Below are 22,676 nucleotides of genomic sequence, written 5' to 3' on the forward strand. Positions count from 1 at the left end.
AGGTTCAAATGTTACAAACTGAGGTATCTGCAATCTTGCTCAAGCAACTATCTCATAAAAGAACTCTTAATATCAGTGTGAAATGAGAACTCCAGCTATTCATTCAACTGACAGCCAAAAATAGAAGAGAGTTCTTTAACAACAAAAAAAGAAGCTGGAAGCTCTCTGAGGGGTATTTCATCCCAGGCACAGTCACTAGAGTGTTATTGATTCCATCCCACAACATGTTATCCAATTCCACCCCAACCTGATAATACATTAAGGAAGTGAAAATTATTCCTTTACGACTACTTTCTTATATCTACCTTAAAAAAAACCCTGCTTTTCTCCTCACAAGTAACACAAAATCCTTTTAAAATCTTAATAGGTCTGTTTTCAGTGATATATAAAATAGTCTAAAGGATGCAATCAACCTATTCCCATTCATTATGATTCAATGCACAAAACTGTAGGATTTATCAAGTTAATTTTAACATCTCCCACCTGATGGGAAAGCTGATTGAATCAGATTTGCAGCTTGGTTGCATTTCAACATCTTCTGCAGTTTTCATCACTCACACGTAAATCTTGACAAGGTTTATGATTATGTGGGTTAATGTAACAGATCCTCTTCTTTGCCATGTCAGCAATTGCACATCCAGTGGAGTTAGTTAAAGAGTGATCAAGAATAAAGTCCTTGATGAATTTTCCCCTTGGTGAATTGAGGCAAAGTGACCAATTTTGGTATGCCGCACAAGTTATGAGACTGTTGCATAGTATGCCATCATAACATGGCTAGCTTTCACTCATCTTTAAATGTAAGTATGTAGGTATATTTGCAAGCATAAATTTATTGATTAGATCCATTGTAAATTGGTGCATATAGGTAGCATGGAATTATCAACTATTTTGTGGAAATAGTATGTCTATCTGATATCTTTGAAATTGAATTGCTGAGCAGGTTTTTAAAGTTTAATTAACGCATGAAATAATTTAAAATGCAAATGTTTTGCTCGATATATGACTAGTTAATCAAGTTTCATCCCTTGCATTGCAGCCCCTTTTCCAGTTCAAAAGAGGTCTACCCAAATTACCCATTTGACAATGGAACCAACGGCAACTCTATCGAATTGGAAAGATATGTAAGTCAACACTGTCACAGCAGATCCACATCAGACGCTGAAAACAGAGAAAAGCTACAAGCAAGAAGGAAACTTTACATTGCTGCTATTATTTGTCTGATATTTATGGTTGGAGAAGTTATCGGTAAGTGTTATGGCATTATTGCAGTGTACATATTCTTGTGCTGCATGCTGACATACAATGGGAAGGAGCTTGTTTAACAATGAAGATAAAGTCATTTTATCTTTAGTGAGTCATGGTTGAAATGGGCAATACTTTATTGGTATACTGAAATCACTAATAACTGTATAGTTGGGTAGTTCTCTTTCCGATTTTGGGCAACATTTTAATCTTACATTCTCAAATTCAAAATGACATTGAGTCATAGATTCATAGAGCACCACAGCAAAGAAACAACCGTTTCGGTGTATCTAATCCATGCTGAACTAGTTCCATTGACTGGCAGCTGGATCAAAGTCTTCCATATCCCTACCATCCATATACTTATCCAAATTTCTCTTAAATGTTGCAATCAAACTCGCATCCACCACTCTCACCACACTCTGAGTGAAGAAATTCCCCTTCGGGTTTCACTTAAATATTTCACCTTTATATGTATGACCTCTAGTTGTAGCACAATCACAAACAAGAGAAAATCGGCAGATGCTGGAAATCCAAAGTAATACACACAAAACACTGGAAGAACTCATCAGCAGATCAGGCAGCATCTATCAGCAATCCTGATGAAGGGTCCTGGCCCGAAACGTCACCTGTCTATTCTTTTGATTAGATGCTGAGTTCTGGCCTGATGAGTTCCTCCAGCATTTTGTGCATGTTTCCCTCTAGTTGTAGGCTCACCCAGCCTCAGAGGAAAAAACCTGCTTAAGCAGAGACTGAGTGGGCTAGGTCTGTACTTTTTAGTGTTTGGAAGATTGAAAGGTGTAGATAATTCTCATTGAGCTTTATAAAACTTACAGAGTTTGTAGAGAGGGCGGACGATATCCCTGGCTAAAGAGTTTAGGATTAGGTGTTAAAATCTCAAAATAATGGGTAGACCATTTAGCACTGAAACAAGGAGAAGTTTAATCGCTCAAGACATGACCACTATTCAAGACAATTTATCCTGGAAGGCTCTGGAACTGTTGTCATTGATGGCCTTCAAAACAGAGATCAATAAATTGCTAGCTGTTAAAGGAATCAAAAGGAACTAAATAATGGGTGCGAGGGATCAAAGTTGTGGAAGTGTAGTAAATAGAATAGAAACAAGGCTAAAGATTAAGGTATAAATAAGGGAAATGATAAACAGACTGTGACAGGAAGGGACAGAGAATACAAATTCAAGAAAAAATCAATAGATAAGGCTAGATGTTTCAAAAGTATTAGAAGAACAAAACTAATGATGGTGTATCAGAATACATAAAACATTCGAAACACAATAGATGAACTGAGAGCACAAACAGGAGTAATTAAGTGTGTTTATTTCCAAGATGTGTGTTTATTTTCATGATAACATATCCTCAGTAACCAATTTATTATGTACACCTGCTCGGCTGTGGAGGCTGTGGTGGCCAGTGCTATCATGTTTGCTGTTGTGTGCTGGGGGAGCAGGCTGAGGGTAGCAGACAGCAACAAAATCAACAAACTCATTCGTAAGGCCAGTGATGTTGTGGGGGTGGAACTGGACTCTCTGACGGTGGTGTCTGAAAAGAGGATGCTGTCCAAGTTGCATGCCATCTTGGACAATGACTCCCATCCACTCCATAATGTACTGGTTAGGCACAGGAGTACATTCAGCCAGAGACTCATTCCACTGAGATGTCAGAGGAAGTCATTCCTACCCGTGGCCATCAAACTTTACAACTCCTCCCTCGGAGTGTCAGGCACCCTGAGCCAATAGGCTGGTCCTGGAATTATTTCCACTTGGCATGATTAACTTATTATTTAATTATTTATGGTTTTATATTGCTATATTTCTTCTCTATTCTTGGTTGGTGCGGCTGTAACGAAACCCAATTTCCCTCGGGATCAATAAAGTATGTCTGTCTGTCTGTCAATGCAAATATCTAATCAGTCGATCAACATAATACATATAAGCATGCAGACTTGGTCAAGAGGTTCAGATGTTGTCCAGACCACACAGCAGAATGGGGAAGAAATGTGATCTAAATATCTTATGGTGGAGCAGTTGTTGGTGCCAGGTGGGATGGTTTGAGTATCACAGAAATTGCCAATCTCCTGGGATTTTCACACTCAGCAGTCTCTAGAGGTGCAATAAACAAAACAAGATCCAGTGAGCAGCATTCTGTGGGTGAAAATGCTTTGTTAATGAGAGAGGTCAGAGAAGAATGGTTCAAGCTGACAGAAAGATGACCGTAACTCAAATAACCATGCATTACAACAGTGGACAGAAGAGCATCTCTGAACACACAACGTGTCAAACCTTGAAGAGAATGGGCTCCAGCAGCCGAAGACCACGAACACACACAGTTGCCACTTTATTAGGTACAGGATGCACTGAGTGCAGAAATGATCTGAACGTTGAATAACACAGTTCTTTAGGAAGGATAGGAAAAGGTGGAAGAAAAACTTTGTTAATTAACAGAATAAAGAGGTATGAATGAAGTTCAGGAAAGCGGGATGTGGATGTATTTTTGGTGGAGATAAGAAAAAACTAAAGACACGTGATATTGTAGGAGTGGTATACAAGCCATCAGTAACCATTATGGTAGGACAGTGTATAAAGAGTGAAAAAATGGACAATTGGAAATGTGCAATGATCATAGTGGGAGAATTTTATTTACATATAAATCATAAAACTCAGATGGACATAGGCATCCCAGAAGAGGAGTTATGGAACACAGAACTGTACTGTACAGGGACAGATCCTTTGGCTTACATAATATTTAAGAGCAGATTTAGACTATACAACCTATCAAGTTTGCTCCATCATTCCATCATAACTGATCTATTATCCATCTTAACCATAGTCTTCTGCCTTCTTCCCATAACCTTTGACAGTGTGACTAACCAAGAACCTATCAACCGCTGTTTTAAATATACTCAATGACTTGGCCTCCACAACCATCCATGGCAATGAATTCCACAGATTCACCACCCTCTCGCTAAAAAATTCCTTCTCATCTCTGTTCGAAATGGACGTGGATGTTCCTCTATTCTGAGGTTGTGCCTTCTGGTGCTGGACTCACATACTATGGGAAGCATCCCATAGAAAACATCCTCTCCACATCCATCTATCTAGGTCTTTCAAAATTCAATAGGTTTCAATGAGATTTCCCACCCCCCGCCACCTTATTCATCTAAACTGCAGAAAGTACAAGCCAAGAGCTATCAAACGCTCCTCATATGTTAACTCTTTTATTCCTGGAATCATTCTCATGAATCTCTGAACCCTCTCCAATGCCAGCACATCTTTTCTTTGGTAATCGGCCCAAAACTGCTCAAACTATTTCAAGTGCAGTCTGACAATGCCTGATAAAGCCTTGGTATTACATCCTTGCTCTTATATTCCAGTCCTCTCGAAATGAATTCTAACATTGCATTTGCCTTCCATACCAAGGACTCAATTTGTAAGTAATCCTTTAGGGAATCCAGCACAAGGACTCCACATCCCTTTGCACCTCTAATTTTTTAAAAAAAAATTTCTCCCTATTTAGAAAAATGCCCATGACTTTATTCCATCCTCCAAAGTGCATGACCATACACTTGCCTACACTATATTCCATCTGCCACTTCTTAGTCCATTGTCCCGATTAGTCATAGTCATAGAGTCATAGAGAACTAAAACACAGAAAAAGGCCCTTTGGCCCATCTAGTTAATTCTGAAAAACATTTAAATTGCCTACTCCCAATGACTTGCACCAGGACCATAGCCCTCCATATCCCTACTATCTATGTACAAATCCAAACTGCTCTTAAATGCTGAAATTGAGCTCACATGCACAACTTGTGCTGGCAGCTCATTCCACACTCTCACGACCCTCTGAGTGAAGAAGTTTCCCCTCATGTTCCCCTTAAATTTTTCACGTTTCACTCCTAACCCATGACCTCTGGTTGTAGTCCCACCCAACGTCAGTGGAAAAAGGTGCTGCAGTTACCCTACCTATATCCCTCATAATTTTGTATACCTCTATCGAATTTCCTCTCAATCTTCTAGGTTTTAAATAATACAGTCCTAACCTATTCAATCTTTTCTTATAAATCAGGTCCTCCGGACCCAGTAACATCCTTGTAAATTTTCTCTGCACCTTGTTTACATTTTTCCTTTAGGCAGGTGACAAAAACTGCACACAATATTCCAAATTAGGCCTCACCAACATTTTATCCATCTTCAATATAACGTCTCATCTTTCACACTTAATACATTGATTTATGAAGGCCATGGTGCCAAATACTTTCTTTATGACCCTACCTACATGTGATGTCACTTTCAACTAATTATGTACTTGTATTCCCAGTTCCCTTTGTTCTATCACACTCCTCAGAGCTCTAACGGTCACTGTGTAAGACCAACCCTGATTGGTCCTGCAAAAGTGCAAAATCTGGCACTTGTCTGCATTAAATTCCATCTGCCATTTTTCAGCCCATTTTTCCAGCAGATGCAGATTCCCCTGCAAGCCATGATAGCCTTCCTCACTGTCCACTACACCCCCAGTCTTGGTGTCAGCCACAAATTTGCTGATCCAGTTAACCACATTCTCATCCAGATCATTGATATAGCTGACAAACAACAAAAAAAGCCAGCACCAATCCCTGCAGCTCACCACTCATCACAGGTTTCCAGTCTGTGAGGCCACCCTCTACGACCACTCTCTGGCTACATCCACAAAGCCAATGTCTAAACCAATTTACTACCTCATCCTGAATGTCCTTGTCAAATACCTTTTTAAAATCAAAAACATCTACTGCTTTGCCTTCATTCACTTTCCTGGTAATTTCCTTGAAAAACTCTATAAGGTTGGTTAGACATGACCGACCACGCATGAAGCCATGCTGAATACCCTTAATCAGTCCCTGTCTATTCAAATACTGATATATCCAGTCCCTTAGAATACCTTCCAATAACTTTCCCACTGTTGATGTCAAACTCATTGGCCTATAATTTCCTTGTTTCTGTTTAGAGCCTTTGTTAAACAGCAGAACAACATTGACTATCCTCTAATTCTCTGGTACTTCTCCTGTCGCTAAGGATGTTTTAGGGCCTGCCCTGCTAGGGCCTCAGCAATTTCTGCACTTGCCTCCTGTAGGGTCCAAGGGAAGACCTTGTCAGGCCTTGGGGATTTATCCTCCCTGGTTTACCTCAGGGTAGCAAACACTTCCTCCTCTGTAATCTGTACAGGATCCATGAAGTTGATGCCACTTTGCCTCACTTCTATAGACTCTGTATCCCTCTCCCTAGTAAATACAGATGCAAAGAATTCATTTAAGATCGCCCACATCTGTTTTGGCTCCACACATGGATTACCATTCTGGTCCTCCAGAGGACCAATGCAATTCTTTTGCTCTTGACGTATCTGTAGAATCCCTTAGGATTCTCCTTCACCTTGTCTGCTAGAGGAACTTCATGCCTCCTGATTTCTTTCTTAAGTGTTCTCTTGCATTTCTTATGGTCCATAATCACTCCATTTGTTCCTACCTGCCTATACCTGCCATGTACCTCCTTTTTTGTCTCAACCATGGCCTCAACATCTCTTGAAAGACAAGGTTCCCAACGCTTGTTATCATTACCTTTTATTCTTACAGGCACATACAAGCTTTGTACTCTCAATATTTCATTTTTAGAGGCCTCCCACTTACCAAGTATATTTTACCAGAAAACAGCCTGTCCCAATCCATACTTTCTGATGTCATCAAAACTGCCTTTCTCAAATTAGAATCTCAGCCCATGGCTGGACCCATCCCTTTGCATATTTACTGTGAACCTAATGGCATTGTGATCACTGGATGCAGTGTGTCCCTCTACACAAATTTCTGTCACTTGCCCTCTCTCAATCCCAACTAACAGATCCAGTATCATACCCTCTCTCCTTGGGACTTCTATATATGGATTAAGGAAGCTTTCCAGAACACATTTGTCAGACTCTATCCCATCTAGTCCTTTTGCAGTACGGGAGTCCTAGTCAATATATGGAAAGCTAAATTTACCTGCAATAACAACCTTATGTTTCTTGCAACAGTCTGCGATCTCTTTAGAAATATGTTCCTCTAAATCCCTAGGACTGTTAGATGGTCTCTAATATAGCCCAATTAATGTAGTCATACCCATAACGTCTCAGTAATCGAGTTCTCCAGCCTGTCCTTACTGAGCACTGCCGTGACATTTTCCCTGACTAGTAACACCATCCCTTCTCCTTTAATACCTCCCATTCTGTCCCGTCTAAAACAACAGATCCCCGGAACCTCACTCCTTCCAAATACTCAGCTCTCCACTACCTCCACATCTGTCCTACCCTCACCATGAAACTCGCCGATAAGGGAGGTGCTGTAGTAGTCTGGCATACTTACCTCTACCTTCCTGACCCCCAGTGTCAACTCTCAGACCCCTCCCCTTACTTACCCCTTGAGCATGATTCCACTAAGAAACACCAGGCCATTGTCTCCCATGCCATCACCAACCTCATTGACTCTGGGGATCTCCCATCCACCGCCATTAAGCTCATAGTTCCCACACCCCGTTTCTACCTCCTACTCAAGATCCACAAACCCATTTGTCCATAAACACCCCTGGCTTTAACTTGTTCCTTCCCCACTGAACTGCAGACCTCGACTCTGTTTTATCCCCCCCAAGTTCAGTCCCTTCCTACCGACATCCGTGACACTTCACACACTCTGGATCTTTTCAATGTTTGCAGGTTCCCTGGCCCTCATCATCCTGGTTTTACTATGGATGTCCAGTCCTTGTATGTCTCCATCTCTCACCAGGAAGGCCTCAAAGCTCTCCATTTTTTTCTGGACACCAGACCCAACCAGTTCCCCTACACCACTCTCCTCTGCCCAGTGGAACTTGCCCTCACTTTAAGTAATTTCTCCCTTGGATCATCCCACTTCCTTCAAACAAAAGGGGTAGCCATGGACTCTCGCATTGACCCAGCTATACCTGCCTGTTTGTCGGCTACGTGGAACAGTCTGTGTTCCAAGCCTACACTGGTGACTGTCCGGCACTTTTCCTATGCTACAGCTGCATTGGTTATGCTTCCTGCACCCATGCTGAACTCATTGACTTCATCTATTTTGCCTTCAATATCCCCCCGCCCTCAAATTTACCTGGTCCATTTACGACAACTCCTTTACCTTTCTCGATTTCACTGTTTTTATCTCTGGAGACAACTTACCCACTGATGTCTATTATAAGCCCACAGACTCTCACAACTACCTCCTCCTGCCCTGTTACTTGTAAAAATGCCATCCCCTTCTCTCAATTTCTTCATCTCCGCCACATCTGCTCTCAAGGTGAGGCTTTACATTCTAGAATGAAGATGTCCTCATTTTTCAAAGAATAGGGTTTCCCTTACTTCACCATCATCACTGCCCTCAACCACATCTCTTCCATTTCACGCACATATGCGCTAAAACCCCATCCTCCCACCACCCTACCACGGATAGGTTTTGTCTTGTCCTCAGCTACCACCCCACCAGCCTCCATGTCCAGCACATAATTTTCCAAAACTTTTGCCATCTCCAACGGGATCCCATCACCAAGCACATCTTTCCCTCCCCCCTAATTTCTGCTTTCTGCAGGAATCACTCCCTATGCGGCTCTCTTGTCCATTCATTCTTCCCCACTGATCTCCCTCCAGGCACTTACCCTTGCAAGTGGAACAAGTGCTACTCCTCCTCCCTCACTACCATTCAGGGCCTTAAACAGTCCTTACAGGTGAGGCGACAGTTCACCTGTGAGTCTGTTGGGGTTATATACTGTGTCTGGTGCTCTCAGTGTGGCCTCCTCCACTGTCGTGATGAGGCCACACTCAAGTTGGATGAACAACACCTTATATTCCATTTGGGTATTCTCCAACCCGTTGACATGAACATCAATTTCTCAAATTTCCAGTAATACCCTCCCTCCTCACCATCCCTCTCCTTCACCATTCCCCATCCCCTTTTCCCTTTCTCACCTTATCTCCTTGCCCACCCATCTCCTCCCTCTGGTGCTTCTCTCCCCTTTCTTCCATGGCCTTCTGCCTCTTGCACCAACTTCCCAGCTCTTTACTTCATCTCTCCCCCTTCAGGTTTCACCCATCACCTTGTGATTCTTTCTCCCCTCCCCCTACCTTTTAAATCTGCTTCTCCGCTTTTTGTCTCCAGTCCTGCCAAAGGGTTTCAGCCTGAAATATTGACTGTACTCTTTTAGATAGATGCTGCCTGGCCTGCTGAGTTCCTCCAGCATTTTGTGTTAACCCTAACCCTGGAATATTGAGCTTCCAGTCATGCCCCTCCTGCAATCATCTCACTAAGGGCTGCAAAGTCATAATTCCAGGTGTTGATTCCTGCCTTGAGCTCATCTGCATTTCCTATGACACTTCTTGAATTGAAATATACGCAGCTCAGGATACTAGTCACACCATGCTCGACCTTTTGATTCCTGACATTGTCTGAGGTCTTACCAACAGCTACCTCCTTAACCTGTCCTCTAACTGTTCTGGCACTCTGGTTCCCATCCCCCTTTAACTAGTTTAAACCCCATCGTGCAACATTAACAAACCTTTCCACTAGGATATTAATCCCCCTCCAAACCATCTCTTTTGTACAGGTCCCACCTTCCCAGGAAGAGAGTCTAATAATCCAAAATTTTTATGCTCTCACTCCTTCACCAACTCCTTAGCCATGTATTAAATTTTATAATCTTCCTTGTTCTGGCCTCTCTACCACATCGCATGGGTAGCAACCCTGTGATCGCAACCCTGGAGGCCCTTCCCTTTCACTTAACACCTAACTCCCAATACAGAACTTCTTCACTTGTCCTACCCATGTCACTGGTACCAATATGGACCATGCCCTCTCACTCGATCTGAGATGTCCCGGGCCCTGGCACGTGGGAGGCAACATTCCATTCTTCTGCAGACTCCCTGATTCCTCAACACTACCTGTCCTTTTTTTGTACTGTTTGCAAACTTCACCACAAAGCCAATCAATGCTATAATTCAAATTGTTGACATATGGCATGAAAGGAAGTGGAATCAATAATGATCACCACTAGTCACTGGCAAGCCAACTCCTTTATTCTGTCTCTTGGCCCCCTGCCAGTCAGCCTATCTTCTATCCATGCTGGTATCTTTCCTTTTATACCATGGGCTCTTTTCTTGTTAAACAGTCTCATGTGTAGCATTTTGTCTAAGACCTTCTGAAAGTCCAAATAAACAACATCCACTGACTCTCCTTTATCTGTCATGCTTGTTATTTACTCAAAGCATTCCAAAAGATTAGTTGGGCAAGGTTTCCCCTCAAGGAAACCATGCTGACTTCAGTGTATTTGTCATGTGGCATGTCCTTAATAATGGACTCCAACATCTTTCCAACCACTGAAGTCAGACTAACTGGCCCATAATACCTTTTCTTCTGCCTCCCCCCTTTTTTTAATGAGTGGAGTAATATTTGCAATTTTCCACTCCTCTGGAACCATTCCAGGATCTTATCGATACTTGAAAGATCATTACGAAGTTTTCTTAGATCGACACATCATAGGGCCAACCAGAGGACAGATAATACTTGACCTGTGTAGTCCAATGAGACAGGATTATATAATGACGTTGTATTGAAGGTTCTCTTAGGTGGTAGGAATCACAATGTCACTGAATGTTTTATTCAGTTTGGAAAGCTGAAGAATGGGTCCAAGACTAGTGTTTTAAATAAATAATGGCAATTATGAGGAATGAAAGCAGTGAAATGGCAAATTAGCTTACAGAACAATCAGTTGAGTTTCAGAATCTTTAAAAATACATGGAAAATATACACACCAATGAGAGGAAGAAACATTCAGGAGTGAGTATCTAAAAACGTAGAGACAGTATCAAACTTAGAAAAAAGTCATATAATTGTGTGAAGATGGGTTGCAAGTCAGAAGATTGAACAGAATATACAAAAAAATGACTAAAAAGTTTATAAGAAAAAGTAAAATATCTTGATAAAGCAAGCCAAAAATGTAAAAATCAGATAGTAAGAGTTTCTATGTATAATTAACGAGAAAATAATTTGCATGTCCAATATTTACAGAGCCATCCAGCTGATACATTAATGAAGACATAAGGGCATTTTAAAGCTGTGAAATGGAAGTCAGAGCCTTGGGTAACACCTGGAAACATTCAGTTTATTAAGCAGTTGCTGTTATGAGAAAAGAAAATGAGTTATTATTACAGATGAATAACCTTACAGAGGAATAGACTGGTTGAGATACAAGCAGGGAAAGGATTATCTAGATTGCTGAGTTCAGTATTAAGCTTCTGATGATTCAGTTTGCCTGGGTAGAAAATGAGATGTTCCTCAAGATTATGCTGGTCTTCTTTAGAGTAGTTTTTGAGGCTGTAGACAAATAGGTCAGAATAGAGTGAGATGGAGAATTAAAGGAGAATATCTGTCATAAATGAATGTTAGAAATAATTATAAAAAATATTACAGCAAGGGACTTAGTAATCTCCAAGATATTCAAGCAAATTCAACACAGTTTTATGAAAGGTAAATCGTGTTTGACTAAGCTATTATTCTTTGAATGTTAATGCATGGTGTAGATAGAGAGGAACCAATGAAAGTAGATTATTTGAATACCCAGAAGGCATTTGATGAGGTCCATATCATAGATCACTGCAGTAAGGAAAGCTAATATATTGACATTGATAGAAGATTGGTTGACTGACAGAAAAAGAATATGTATGTCTAAATTGTCTATTTTTGTTTTGCTTCACAACATGTAATGGGTGAACACAAAGTACACTGCAGATGCTGTGGTCAAATCAAGACGTACAAAAAAGCAGGATGAACTCAGCAGGTCGGGCAGTATCCGTTGAAAGGAGCAGTCAACGTTTTGGGTCGAGACCCTTCATCAGGACCCTTCGAAGGACCCGTCCTGACGAAGGGTCTCGGCCTGACACATTGACTGCTCCTTTCAACGGATGCTGCCAGACCTGCTGAGTTCATCCAGCTTTTTTGTACGTCATATAATGGGTGAAGTTGCACAGGGATTAACACTGTGCTGTCAGAGTTGGAGGAAAGGACTGAAGAGGGTATAGTCGCTTAATTTGCCAATGATACAAACATGGGTGGGGAAGTAAGTCAGGAAGAAGGTGAGGAGAATATAATGGGATAAGTGAAAAGATGTAGTGGACACGTTAAGTAAGTGGGCAAAGATCATACAAATGGAAGATAATGTGAAGAACTGTGAAATTGTCCATTTTGGCAGGAAAAAATAAAAGAAACCAACCTGAATAATGAATCTTACAAAGCTCTCATGATTTACTGAAGGTTGTAAGCAGGTGTATTGATAAGCAGGAAAGCTAACAGAATATTATTGTTTATTTCTGAGGAATTGATTTCAAAAGTAGGGAGGTTATTCATCAGATAATTCCAAGAACAGTATTGATCCCCTCATTTAAGGAAGGAATTCGACTATTTGAAACTTCAGTAAAGATTTACTGCTATCTAGGCTAGGCAGATTGCTGTCCGAGGAAAGTTTAGTCAGGGTGGGTGTGTATCCACTGAAATTTAGGAGAGTGGGAAGGATCTTGATTGAAGATAAGGGGTCTTGAGATATGTGGAGAGAATATTTGTAAGGCAGTGACTGAAAGACTCTTGATAAATGGTTGAAAGGTTATTATGGTTAAACATAAATACAGTTGAGATTAAATCAGATGATCTTTCTGAAGGGCAGTGCAGACAAGAGAGGCCAAATGACTTACTCATGCTTCCATTCCATATATTTGTAACTGAAGGGATTTGGCAATAAAATGAGGTGGAAGATCAGCTGTGATACTGTTGAATAACAGAACAGGTCTGAGGGTCTGAATGGCCTAGCTTTCTCCTATTTCAAATCTTTTATGAATTTTATTGAATTTTTACATCACCATGTGCTGGCTTAAAATATTTTTAAAGAACATTCCTTATTCATCCAACTAAAAATAAATACATAAATGTTGCATGATTTTTCTTAACCAGCATGTTCTGTGTTAAACGCTCAATGGATTGGGAAAGACAGTGGCTGGAAAATGCTCCACTGTGAACAATGATTTGAAGTGAAGGGCTTTTAAAATGTTGGAGATTTACATTTGATTGCAAAAATGCATTTTAGTCTGTAGGGACAGGAAATACTAGGGATATTTACCAGATCAAGCACATCCTGTGGAGGGAGAAAAAATGTTTTACACTTGAAAGATTACCTCAGCGTCATTCCCTGCATATGCTGCCTGACTTTCTGAATACTTAGAGCATTTTCTTTTGCTTTTATTTCAGATTTCTGGCAATTGCAGTAATTAGGGTAATATCTTCCAACGGTCACATGACTTGAAGCTTTTAGCACCATCAATATTCAGATTTAACCGATTTGCAGATGGTTATGCAACTCCCTCTCCAAGTCCATGATATAACAGAGACAGAGTCTTATTTAATGGATGCCACATTAATCCTGGCTTGTATGTGGCTTCCTAAATGATATGAGTAACCAATTTGCCTTGTGTACTTCTCTTTCAGGAGGCTACTTTGCTCACAGTTTAGCCATCATGACTGATGCAGCTCACTTACTGACAGATTTTGGCAGCATGCTGGTTAGCCTTTTTTCTCTTTGGATTTCTACACGACCAGCAACAAAAACTATGAACTTTGGTTGGCATAGGTCAGGTAGGAGAATTTTTCTTCACTGTATATATGAATTTGGTAGATATTTATGGAATCTTAAAATAGGTAAGTAATACAATGGAAGAACAAAGATCAGGTTTGATAATTATATTACTACTTAAGCTTGTTAAATACTTGCATAATGACTGCATTGCTTTTCTTTATGCAGTTAGTTCCTCAAAGTATGCTCTCTGCTTTGACAGTGTTTATTGAATCCATTTATTAGAGTCATAGAATCATACAACAATACAGCACAGAACCAGGCTCTATGGCCCTCCTAGTCCATGCCAAATCATTAATCTAGTACCATCGACCAATCCAACGTCCAATCCAATTTACTACCTCATCTCGAATGCCAAGCGGCTGAGCCTTCTTGACTGATATCCCATGCAGGACCTTGACAAAGGCCTTGTTAAAGTCCATGTAGACAACATACACTGCATTGTATTTATCAACTTTCCAGGTAACAACCTGCACCCAGACCACAATCTCCCCCTACACCTTCCATCCATGTACCAATCCAAATTTCTCATAGATGTTGAAATCGACCCCGTATCTACCACTTATGCTGGCAGCTCGTTCCACACTCTCATCTCCTCTGAGTAAAGAAGTTCCCCTCCATGTTCCCCATAAACATTTTACCTTTTACCCTTAAGCTCTAGCTGACCTCTAGCTGTCTCACCCAACCTCAGTGGAAAAAGGTTGCTTGCATTTGCCCTATCTATACTGCTCAAAATTTTGTATACCCCTATCAAATCTCCCCACAATTTTCTACTTTCAAGGAAATAAAGTTGTAATCTGTTCAATCATTCCCAATAACTCTGGTCCTCAAGTCCTGGCGACATCCTTATAAATTTTCTTTGCGTTCTTTCAGTCTTATTTATATATTTCCAGTAGATAGGTGACACAACACTCAAGATTTGGCCTTGTCAATGTTTTAAATAATTACAACATAACATCCCAACTTCTGTACTCAATACATTGATTTATGAAGGCCAGTGTGCCAAAAGCTTTCTTTGTGACCCTATCTACCTGTGATGCCACTTTCAAAGAATTATGTTTGTGTATTCCCAGGTCCCTCTCTTCTGCCACACTCCTCTGTGCCCTACCGCTTACCATGTATGACCTACCCTGGTTGGTCTTCCCAAAGTGCAACACCTCTCATTTGTCTGCCTTAAACACTATCTGCTGTTTATCAGCCCATTTTTTTTTAGCTGGTCCAGATCCTACTGCAAGCTTTGATAGTCTTCCTTGCTGTCCACTATATCCCCAATCTTGGTGGTCATTGGCAAATTTGCTGACCCAGGTTACGACATTATATTCCAGGTTATTGATATAGGTGACCAACAACAACAGACCCAGCACCAATCCCTGTGGCATATCACTAGTCACATGCTTCCAGTTAGAGGTGCAACCATCTACTACCATTCTCTGTTTTCCTCTGTGAAGCCAACGTACAATCCAACTTACTACCTCATCTTGAATGCCAAGCAGCTGAGCCTTCTTGACCAATATCCCATGTGGGACCTTGTCAAAGGCCTTGCTAAAGTCCAGTAGACAACATCCACTGCATTGTATTCATCAGCTTTCCAGGTAACTTCCTTGAAAAACTCTATATGATTGATTAGTCATGACTTACAACGCACAAAGTCATCTTGACTATCCCTAATCAGTTTCTGTCTATTCAAATACTCATATACCTGGTCCCTTAGAATACCTTCCAATAACTTTCCCATTACTGATGTCAGGCTCACTAGCTTGTAATTTCCTGCCTTATTCTTAGAGCCTTTCTTAACCAATGGAACAATATTAGCTACCTTCCAGTCCTTCAGCACCTCACTCGTGGCTAAGGATGCTTTAAGTATCTCTGCTAGGGCCAATACAATTTCTGCACTAGCCTCACAAAGGGTCAGAAGAAACATATTGTCAGGCACTGGGGATTATCCACCCTAAAACACCTCCTTCTCTGCAATCTGTTAGGGTCCATGACTTTAATGCTTCATTGTCTCACATCTATGAACTCATAGAAACATAGAAAACCTACACCTAATACATTAACTTTCTATTTGGAATAGTTCCACATCATATTCAGGGTATTTCATCTTCAGATCAACATGTAATTGCATTTGTTGCATTTTGGCAAGAAGGGCTATTTTATTAAAATTGAAAGATACCTCTGTCCCTACATTGATTCAATGGTTTTCTCAAGTAATGTTATGTCTTAGTTTGGAAAACATCAGAAGTAGAACTTTTGATCCTCGATTTGATTTTGAGAGAAGATGGGTTTCTTTTGCTAAATATTATCATTTAATTTGAATTATTTTATATGGTTTCCTTCCAATTTTATTTTATATAAACATGAATTGGCGGTTGATGGTTCTTTTTTATATATATATATAGATGATGGTAAGTCGTATTGCTCCGGGAGTTGATTCCTAATGGTTTCTTTTTCTTTTTTCTTTTTCTTGTAGTTAGTGGGGTTTCTTTTTTTTTTTAGTAAGTTGGGATTCTCTTTTATCCTTCTTTTCTTTATAAAAAATATTTTTTTCATGATCATATATTATTCTTTTTTGATAAATATTTTTCAGCTTTATTATTTGTATATATATCAACTTGTTGAAGTTTTGTATCATTTTATAGCTGTAGAAGATTATCGATAAAAAGATTCTAAAAATGAAAATGGAAAATGAAAACCTACAGCACAATAAAGGCCTTTCAGCCCACAAAGTTGTGCTGAACATGTCCTTACCTTAGAAATTACCAGGCTTACCTATAGCCCTCCATTTTACAAAGCTCCATGTACTTATCTAAAAGCCTCTTAAAAACCTTATCGTATCCGCCTCCACTACCGTTGCCGGCAGCCCATTCCATGCACTCACCACTCTCTATGTAAAAAAAACTTACCCCTGACATCTCCTCTGTACCTACTCCCCAGCACCTGTGTCCTCTTCTGGCAACCATTCCAGCCCTGGGAAAAAGCTTCTGACGATCCACACAATCAATGCCTCTCATCATCTTGTACACCTTTATCAGGTCACCTCTCATCATCCTTCGCTCCAAGGAGAAACGGCTGAGTTCACACAACCTATTCTCATAAGGCATGCTCCCCAATCCAGGTAACATCCTTGTAAATCTCCTCTGCACCCTTTCTATGGCTTCCACATCCTTCCTGTAGTGAGGCGACCAGAACTGAGCACAGTACTCCAAGTGGGGTCAGACCAGGGTCCTATATAGCTGCAACATTATCTCTTGGCTCCTAAATTCAGTTCCACAATTGATGAAGGCCAATACACCATATGCCTTCTTAACCACAGAGTCAACCTGCGCAGATTCTTTGAGCGTCCTATGGACTTGGACTCCAATATCCCTCCACACTGCCAAGAGTTTTACCATTAATACTATATTCTGCCATCATATTTGACCTACCAAAAAGAACCACCTCACACTTAACTGGGTTGAACTCCATCTGCCACTTCTCAGCCCAGTTTTGCATGCTTTACATGTCTTGCTGTAAACTCTGACAGCCCTCCACACTATCCACAACACCTCCAACCTTTGTCTCATCAGCAAACTTACTAACCCAACCCTCCACTTCCTCATCCAGGTTATTTATAAAAATCATGAAGAGTAAGGGTCCCAGAACAGATCCCTGAGGCACTCCACTGGTGACCGACCTCCATGCAGAATATGACCTGTTGACAACCACTCTTTGCCTTCTGTAGGCAAACCAGTTCTGGATCCACAAAGCAATGTCCGCTTGGATCCCATGTCTCCTTACTTTCTCAATAAGCCTTGCATGGGGTACCTTATCAAATGCATTGCTGAAATCCATATACACTACATCTACTGCTCTTCCTTCATCGGTGTGTTTAGTCACATCCTCAATCAGGCTCGTAAGGCACGACCTGCCCTTTACAAAGCCATGCTGACTACTCCTAATCATATTATACCTCTCCAAATGCTTATAAATCCTGCCTCTCAGGATCTTCTCCATCAATTTACCAACCACTGACGTAAGACTCACTGGTATATGATTTCCTGGACTATCTCTACTCCCGTTCTTGAATAAAGGAACAACATCCGCAACCCTCCAATCCTCGAGAACCTCTCCTGTCCCCATTGATGATGCAAAGATCACCACCTGAGGCTCAGCAATCTCCTCCCTTGCCTCCCACAGTAGCCTGGGGTACATCTCATCTGGTCCCAGCAACTTATCCAACTTGATGCTTTCCAAAAGCTCCAGCACATCCTCTTTCTTAATATCTACATGCTCAAGCTTTTCAGTCTGCTGCAAGTCATCCCTATAATCACTAACGTCCTTTTCCAAAGTGAATACTGAAGTTAAGTATTCATTACACCTCTGCTATTTCCTCCGGTTCCATACACACTTTCCCACTGTCACGTTTGATAACACGTCTTATCCTGTTGCTCTTCACATACTTGTAGAATGCCTTGGGTTTTTCCTTAATTCTGCTTGCCAAGGCCTTCTCATGACCCCTTCTGGCTCTCCTAATTTCCTTCTTAAGCTCCTTCCTAGTAACCTTATAATCTTCTAGATCTCTAACATTACCTAGCTCTCTGAACCTTTTGCAAGCTTTTCTTTTCTTCTTGACTAGACTTATTACAGCCTTTGTACACTACGGTTCCTGTACCCTACCATAACATACCTATGCAGAGCTCTACACAAATATCCCCGAGTATTTGCTACATTTCTTCTGTACTTTTCCCTGAGAACATCTGTTTTCAATTTAAGCCTCCATTTTCCTGCCTGATAGCCTCATAATTCCCCTTACTCCAATTAAACGCTTTTCTAACTTGTCTGTTCCTATCTCTCTCCAATGCTGTTGTAAAGGAGATAGAATTATGATCACTATCTCCAAAATGCTCTCCCACTGAGAGATCTGACACCTGACCAGGTTCATTTCCCAATACCAAATCAAGTACAGCCTCTCCTCTTGTAGGCTTATCTACATACTGTGTCAAGAAACCTTCCTGAACACACCTAACAAACTCCACCCCATCTAAGCCCCTTGCTCTAGGGAGATGCCAATCGATATTTCGGAAATTAAAATCTCCCATCACGGCAACTCTGTTATTATTACGTCTTTCCAGGATCTGTTTCCCTATTTGCTCCTTGATATCCCTGTTACTATTAGGCGGCCTATAAAGAACACCCAGTAAAGTTATTAACCCCTTCCTGTTTCTAACATCCACCCACAGAGACTCCATAGACAATCCCTCCATGGCGTCCACCTTTTCTGCAGTTGTGACACTATCTCTGATCAACTGTGCCACACCCCCACCTCTTTTACCTCCCTCCCTGTCCTTTCTGAAACATCTAAAACCCGGCACTTGAAGTAACCATTCCTGTCCCTGAGCCATCCAAGTACCACATCATGTCTCCAAGTACTGATCCATGCTCTAACACAGGGGTGTCAAACTCATTTTAGGTCACGGGCCGGATTGGGCAAAATGCAGCTTCATGCGGGCCGGATCAGTCGGGCGTGTGCGAATGCAGCTTTTATTGCCTCTGTTTTTTCAGCCTGTTCTCATGTGTCTCAGTCTCTGCTATAACTACAAAGTGTTTCACTTCACAAATTCCTTTTCTTATGAAGAAGATTGCTGAGCAAGCATTATTTTTATGATTGGTATTAACTTACAATCATAGGCTTCATATCGCCGGGCCATTAATAATTAAAATAATATATCAATCTAAAATGATCTCGCGGGCCGGATATAATTGTACGCCGGGCCGGATATGGCTAGCGGGCCTTGAGTTTGACACCTATGCTCTAACATCATCCGCTTTGTTCACAACACTCTGCATTAAATAGACACATCTCAAGCCTTCGGTCTGAGTGCGTCCCTTCTCTATCACCTGCCTATCCTCCCTCTCGCACTGTCTCCAAGCTTTTTCTATTTGTGAGCCAACCTCCTCTTCCCCAGTCTCTTCAGTTTGGCTCCCAACTGCCCAACAATTCTAGTTTAAGCTCTCCCCAGTAGCCTTAGTGTTCATCTCCAGAATAAATATCGATGCAGATAAAATCCATTTAAGATCTCCATCTCTTTTGGCTCCACTTTGATCCTCCAGAGGACCAACTTTGTTCCTTGCTATCCTTTTGCTCACAATATATCTGTAGATGCCATTAGGATTCTATTTCACTTTATCTGCTAGAGAAACCTTGGCCTTCTTTTAGCCCCTCTGATTTCCTTCTTAAATGTTCTCTTGCATTTCTTATACACTTCAGGTACCTCATTTGTTCCTACCTGCCTATACTTGTTAAGCACCTCCATCCTTTTTCTTAGCCAGGGCCTCAATATCCCTCGAAAACCAAGTAACAGTATTTTAACTCAATATCTCTCAAAAACCTATTATCTTTGCCTTTTATCCTGACAGGAACATACAAACTCTGTATCTTGAAAATTTCACTTCTGAAGGCCTCCCATTCACCAAGTACACCTTTGCCAGAAGACAACCTCTCTCAATCTACATTTGCTGGATTCTTTCCATTAACATCAAAATTGGCCTCTCTCCAATTTAGAATCTTAATCTGAGGACCAGACCTATCTGTTTCATATTTACCTTGAAACTAATGACATTATGATCAGTAGATGCAACCTACACCAACTTCTGTCACCTGCCCTGTCTCATTCCCTAATAGGAGATCTCATATCACACTCTCTCAAGTTGAGACTTCTATGTCATTGTTAAGGAAACTTTCCTGAACACATTTGACAAACTCTTTCCCATCCAGCCCTTTTACAGTCTGGGAGTCTCAGTCAAAATGTGAACTATTTAAAATCACCTACTATCACAACCTTATGTTTCTTGCAACAGCATTCCATCTCTACAAATCAGCTCCTCTAAATCTTGTGTTCTGTCAGGTGGTCTATGATATAATCCCATTAATGTGGTCATACCTTTTTTATTCCCCATGAAGCCTCACAGGAAGAGCTCTTCAGTCTGTCCTGACTGAGCACTGCTGTGAAATTTTCCCTGACTAGTAATGATACCCCATCCCCTTTAACCCCTCTTCTTTAAATCCCTCCGATTCTATTACATCTAAAACATCGGAATCCTGGAAGACTGAGCTGCCAGTCCTGCCCCTCTCGCAATCAATTCTCATTAATGGCTACAATGTCATAATTAATTCCACATGCTGATCCATGTCGTAAAATCACAATACTCCTATTCTCTACTGAAAAATCTCAGTCTAATATTTATGATCATATTTTCCGCTAATACCTGTTCCTTAAAGTTATAGGCCAAAACTTGAGAGCTTCTGATCTAAAAGGTAAATATGAAGTTGTCAGAGGATTGGAGGGCTGTGGATGTTGTTCCCTTATTCAAGAAAGGGAGTAGAGATAGCCCAGGAAATTATAGACCAGTGAGGCTACTTCAGTGGTTGGTAAATTGATGGAGAAGATGCTGAGAGGCAGGATTTATGAACACTTGAAGAGGCATAATATGATTAGGAATAGTCAGCATGACTTTGTCAAAGGCAAGTTGTGCCTTACGAGCCTGATCGAATTTTTTGAGAATGTGACTAAACACATTGATGAAGGAAGAGAAGTAGATGTAGTTTATATGGATTTCAGCAAGGCATTTGATAAGATACCCCATGGGAGGCTTATTGCGAAAGTAAGGAGACATGGGATCCAAGGGGACATTGCTTTGTGGATGCAGAACTGGCTTGCCCACAGAAGGCAAAGAGTGGTTGTAGACGGGTCATATTCTGCATGGAGGTCTATGACCAGTGGGGTGCCTCAGGGATCTGTTCTGGGACCCTAACTCTTTGTGATTTTTATAAATGACCTGGATGAGGAAGTGGAGGGATGGGTTAGTAAATTTTTTTTATTAGTTTTTTTATACACTTTCTACATCGCTACAGATAAAAAAAACCCCCAGATCAAAATGAAGAACATTAATACAGTGCAAAAATAAACATACAATAATAATATAATACAAAAGAAGATAATTGAGAAAGCACCCAAATTGAAGACATGTAAAATTAGTATCCTCCCCAAGCCCCCCAACAAAAAAGAACTCCAGACCAACCACAACACAATATAGAGAATATAAATCAGGACATTCAAACCCCCAAAACTGTAAATACACTTAGCAACAGAAGATATTAATGCCTACTACCAAAAAAAAAGGAGCTGAAAGCAAGGGACCGAAAAAAAAACCTTAGTTAAGAGGAAGGTTATGAAAGTACTCAATAAAAGGTCCCCAGGCCTTATGGAACTTTGAATCCGAATTAAGAACTGAATAATGAATTTTTTCAAGGTCTAAGCAGGCCATAATATCTTTAAGCCATTGAGCATGCGTGGGCGGGGCAACATCTCTCCATCTAAGGAGGATTAAACGTCTAGCCAGGAGAGAAGCAAAAGATAATATTCGACACTTGGTCAAACTCAGATGTAAATCTGTCTCACCCAAAAAGCAGAACAAAGCAATTAAAGGGTTAGGTTCTAGGTGGTGATTCAGGATACAAGATAGCGTTGTGAAGATGGTTAGTAAATTTGCTGATGACACAAAGGTTGGAGGTGTTGGGGATAGTGTGGAGGGTTGTCAGAGATTACAGCAGGACATTGATAGGATGCAAAACTGGGCTGAGAAGTGGCAGATGGAGTTCAACTCAGATAAGTGTGAGGTGGTTCATTTTGGTAGGTCAAATATGATGGCAGAATATTGCATTAATGGTAAGACTGTTGTCAGTGTGGAGGATCAGAGGGAT

The 22,676-nt window shown here is 40.9% G+C and overlaps 1 protein-coding gene across 1 annotated transcript in view; it reads left to right on the forward strand.

Annotated features, from left to right (window-relative positions):
• slc30a2 (solute carrier family 30 member 2) overlaps nucleotides 1-22,676 on the forward strand; it is a 67,692-nt gene that overhangs the window by 22,736 nt on the left and 22,280 nt on the right. Inside the window, exons 2-3 of the mRNA XM_059981245.1 lie at nucleotides 1,037-1,245; nucleotides 13,792-13,938. Of these exons, the coding sequence (XP_059837228.1) occupies nucleotides 1,037-1,245; nucleotides 13,792-13,938 (356 nt within the window). The remainder of the gene's footprint in view (nucleotides 1-1,036; nucleotides 1,246-13,791; nucleotides 13,939-22,676) is intronic.

The sequence above is a fragment of the Hypanus sabinus genome, chromosome 10 (assembly GCF_030144855.1).
Source record: "Hypanus sabinus isolate sHypSab1 chromosome 10, sHypSab1.hap1, whole genome shotgun sequence".
Taxonomy (NCBI): domain Eukaryota; kingdom Metazoa; phylum Chordata; class Chondrichthyes; order Myliobatiformes; family Dasyatidae; genus Hypanus; species Hypanus sabinus.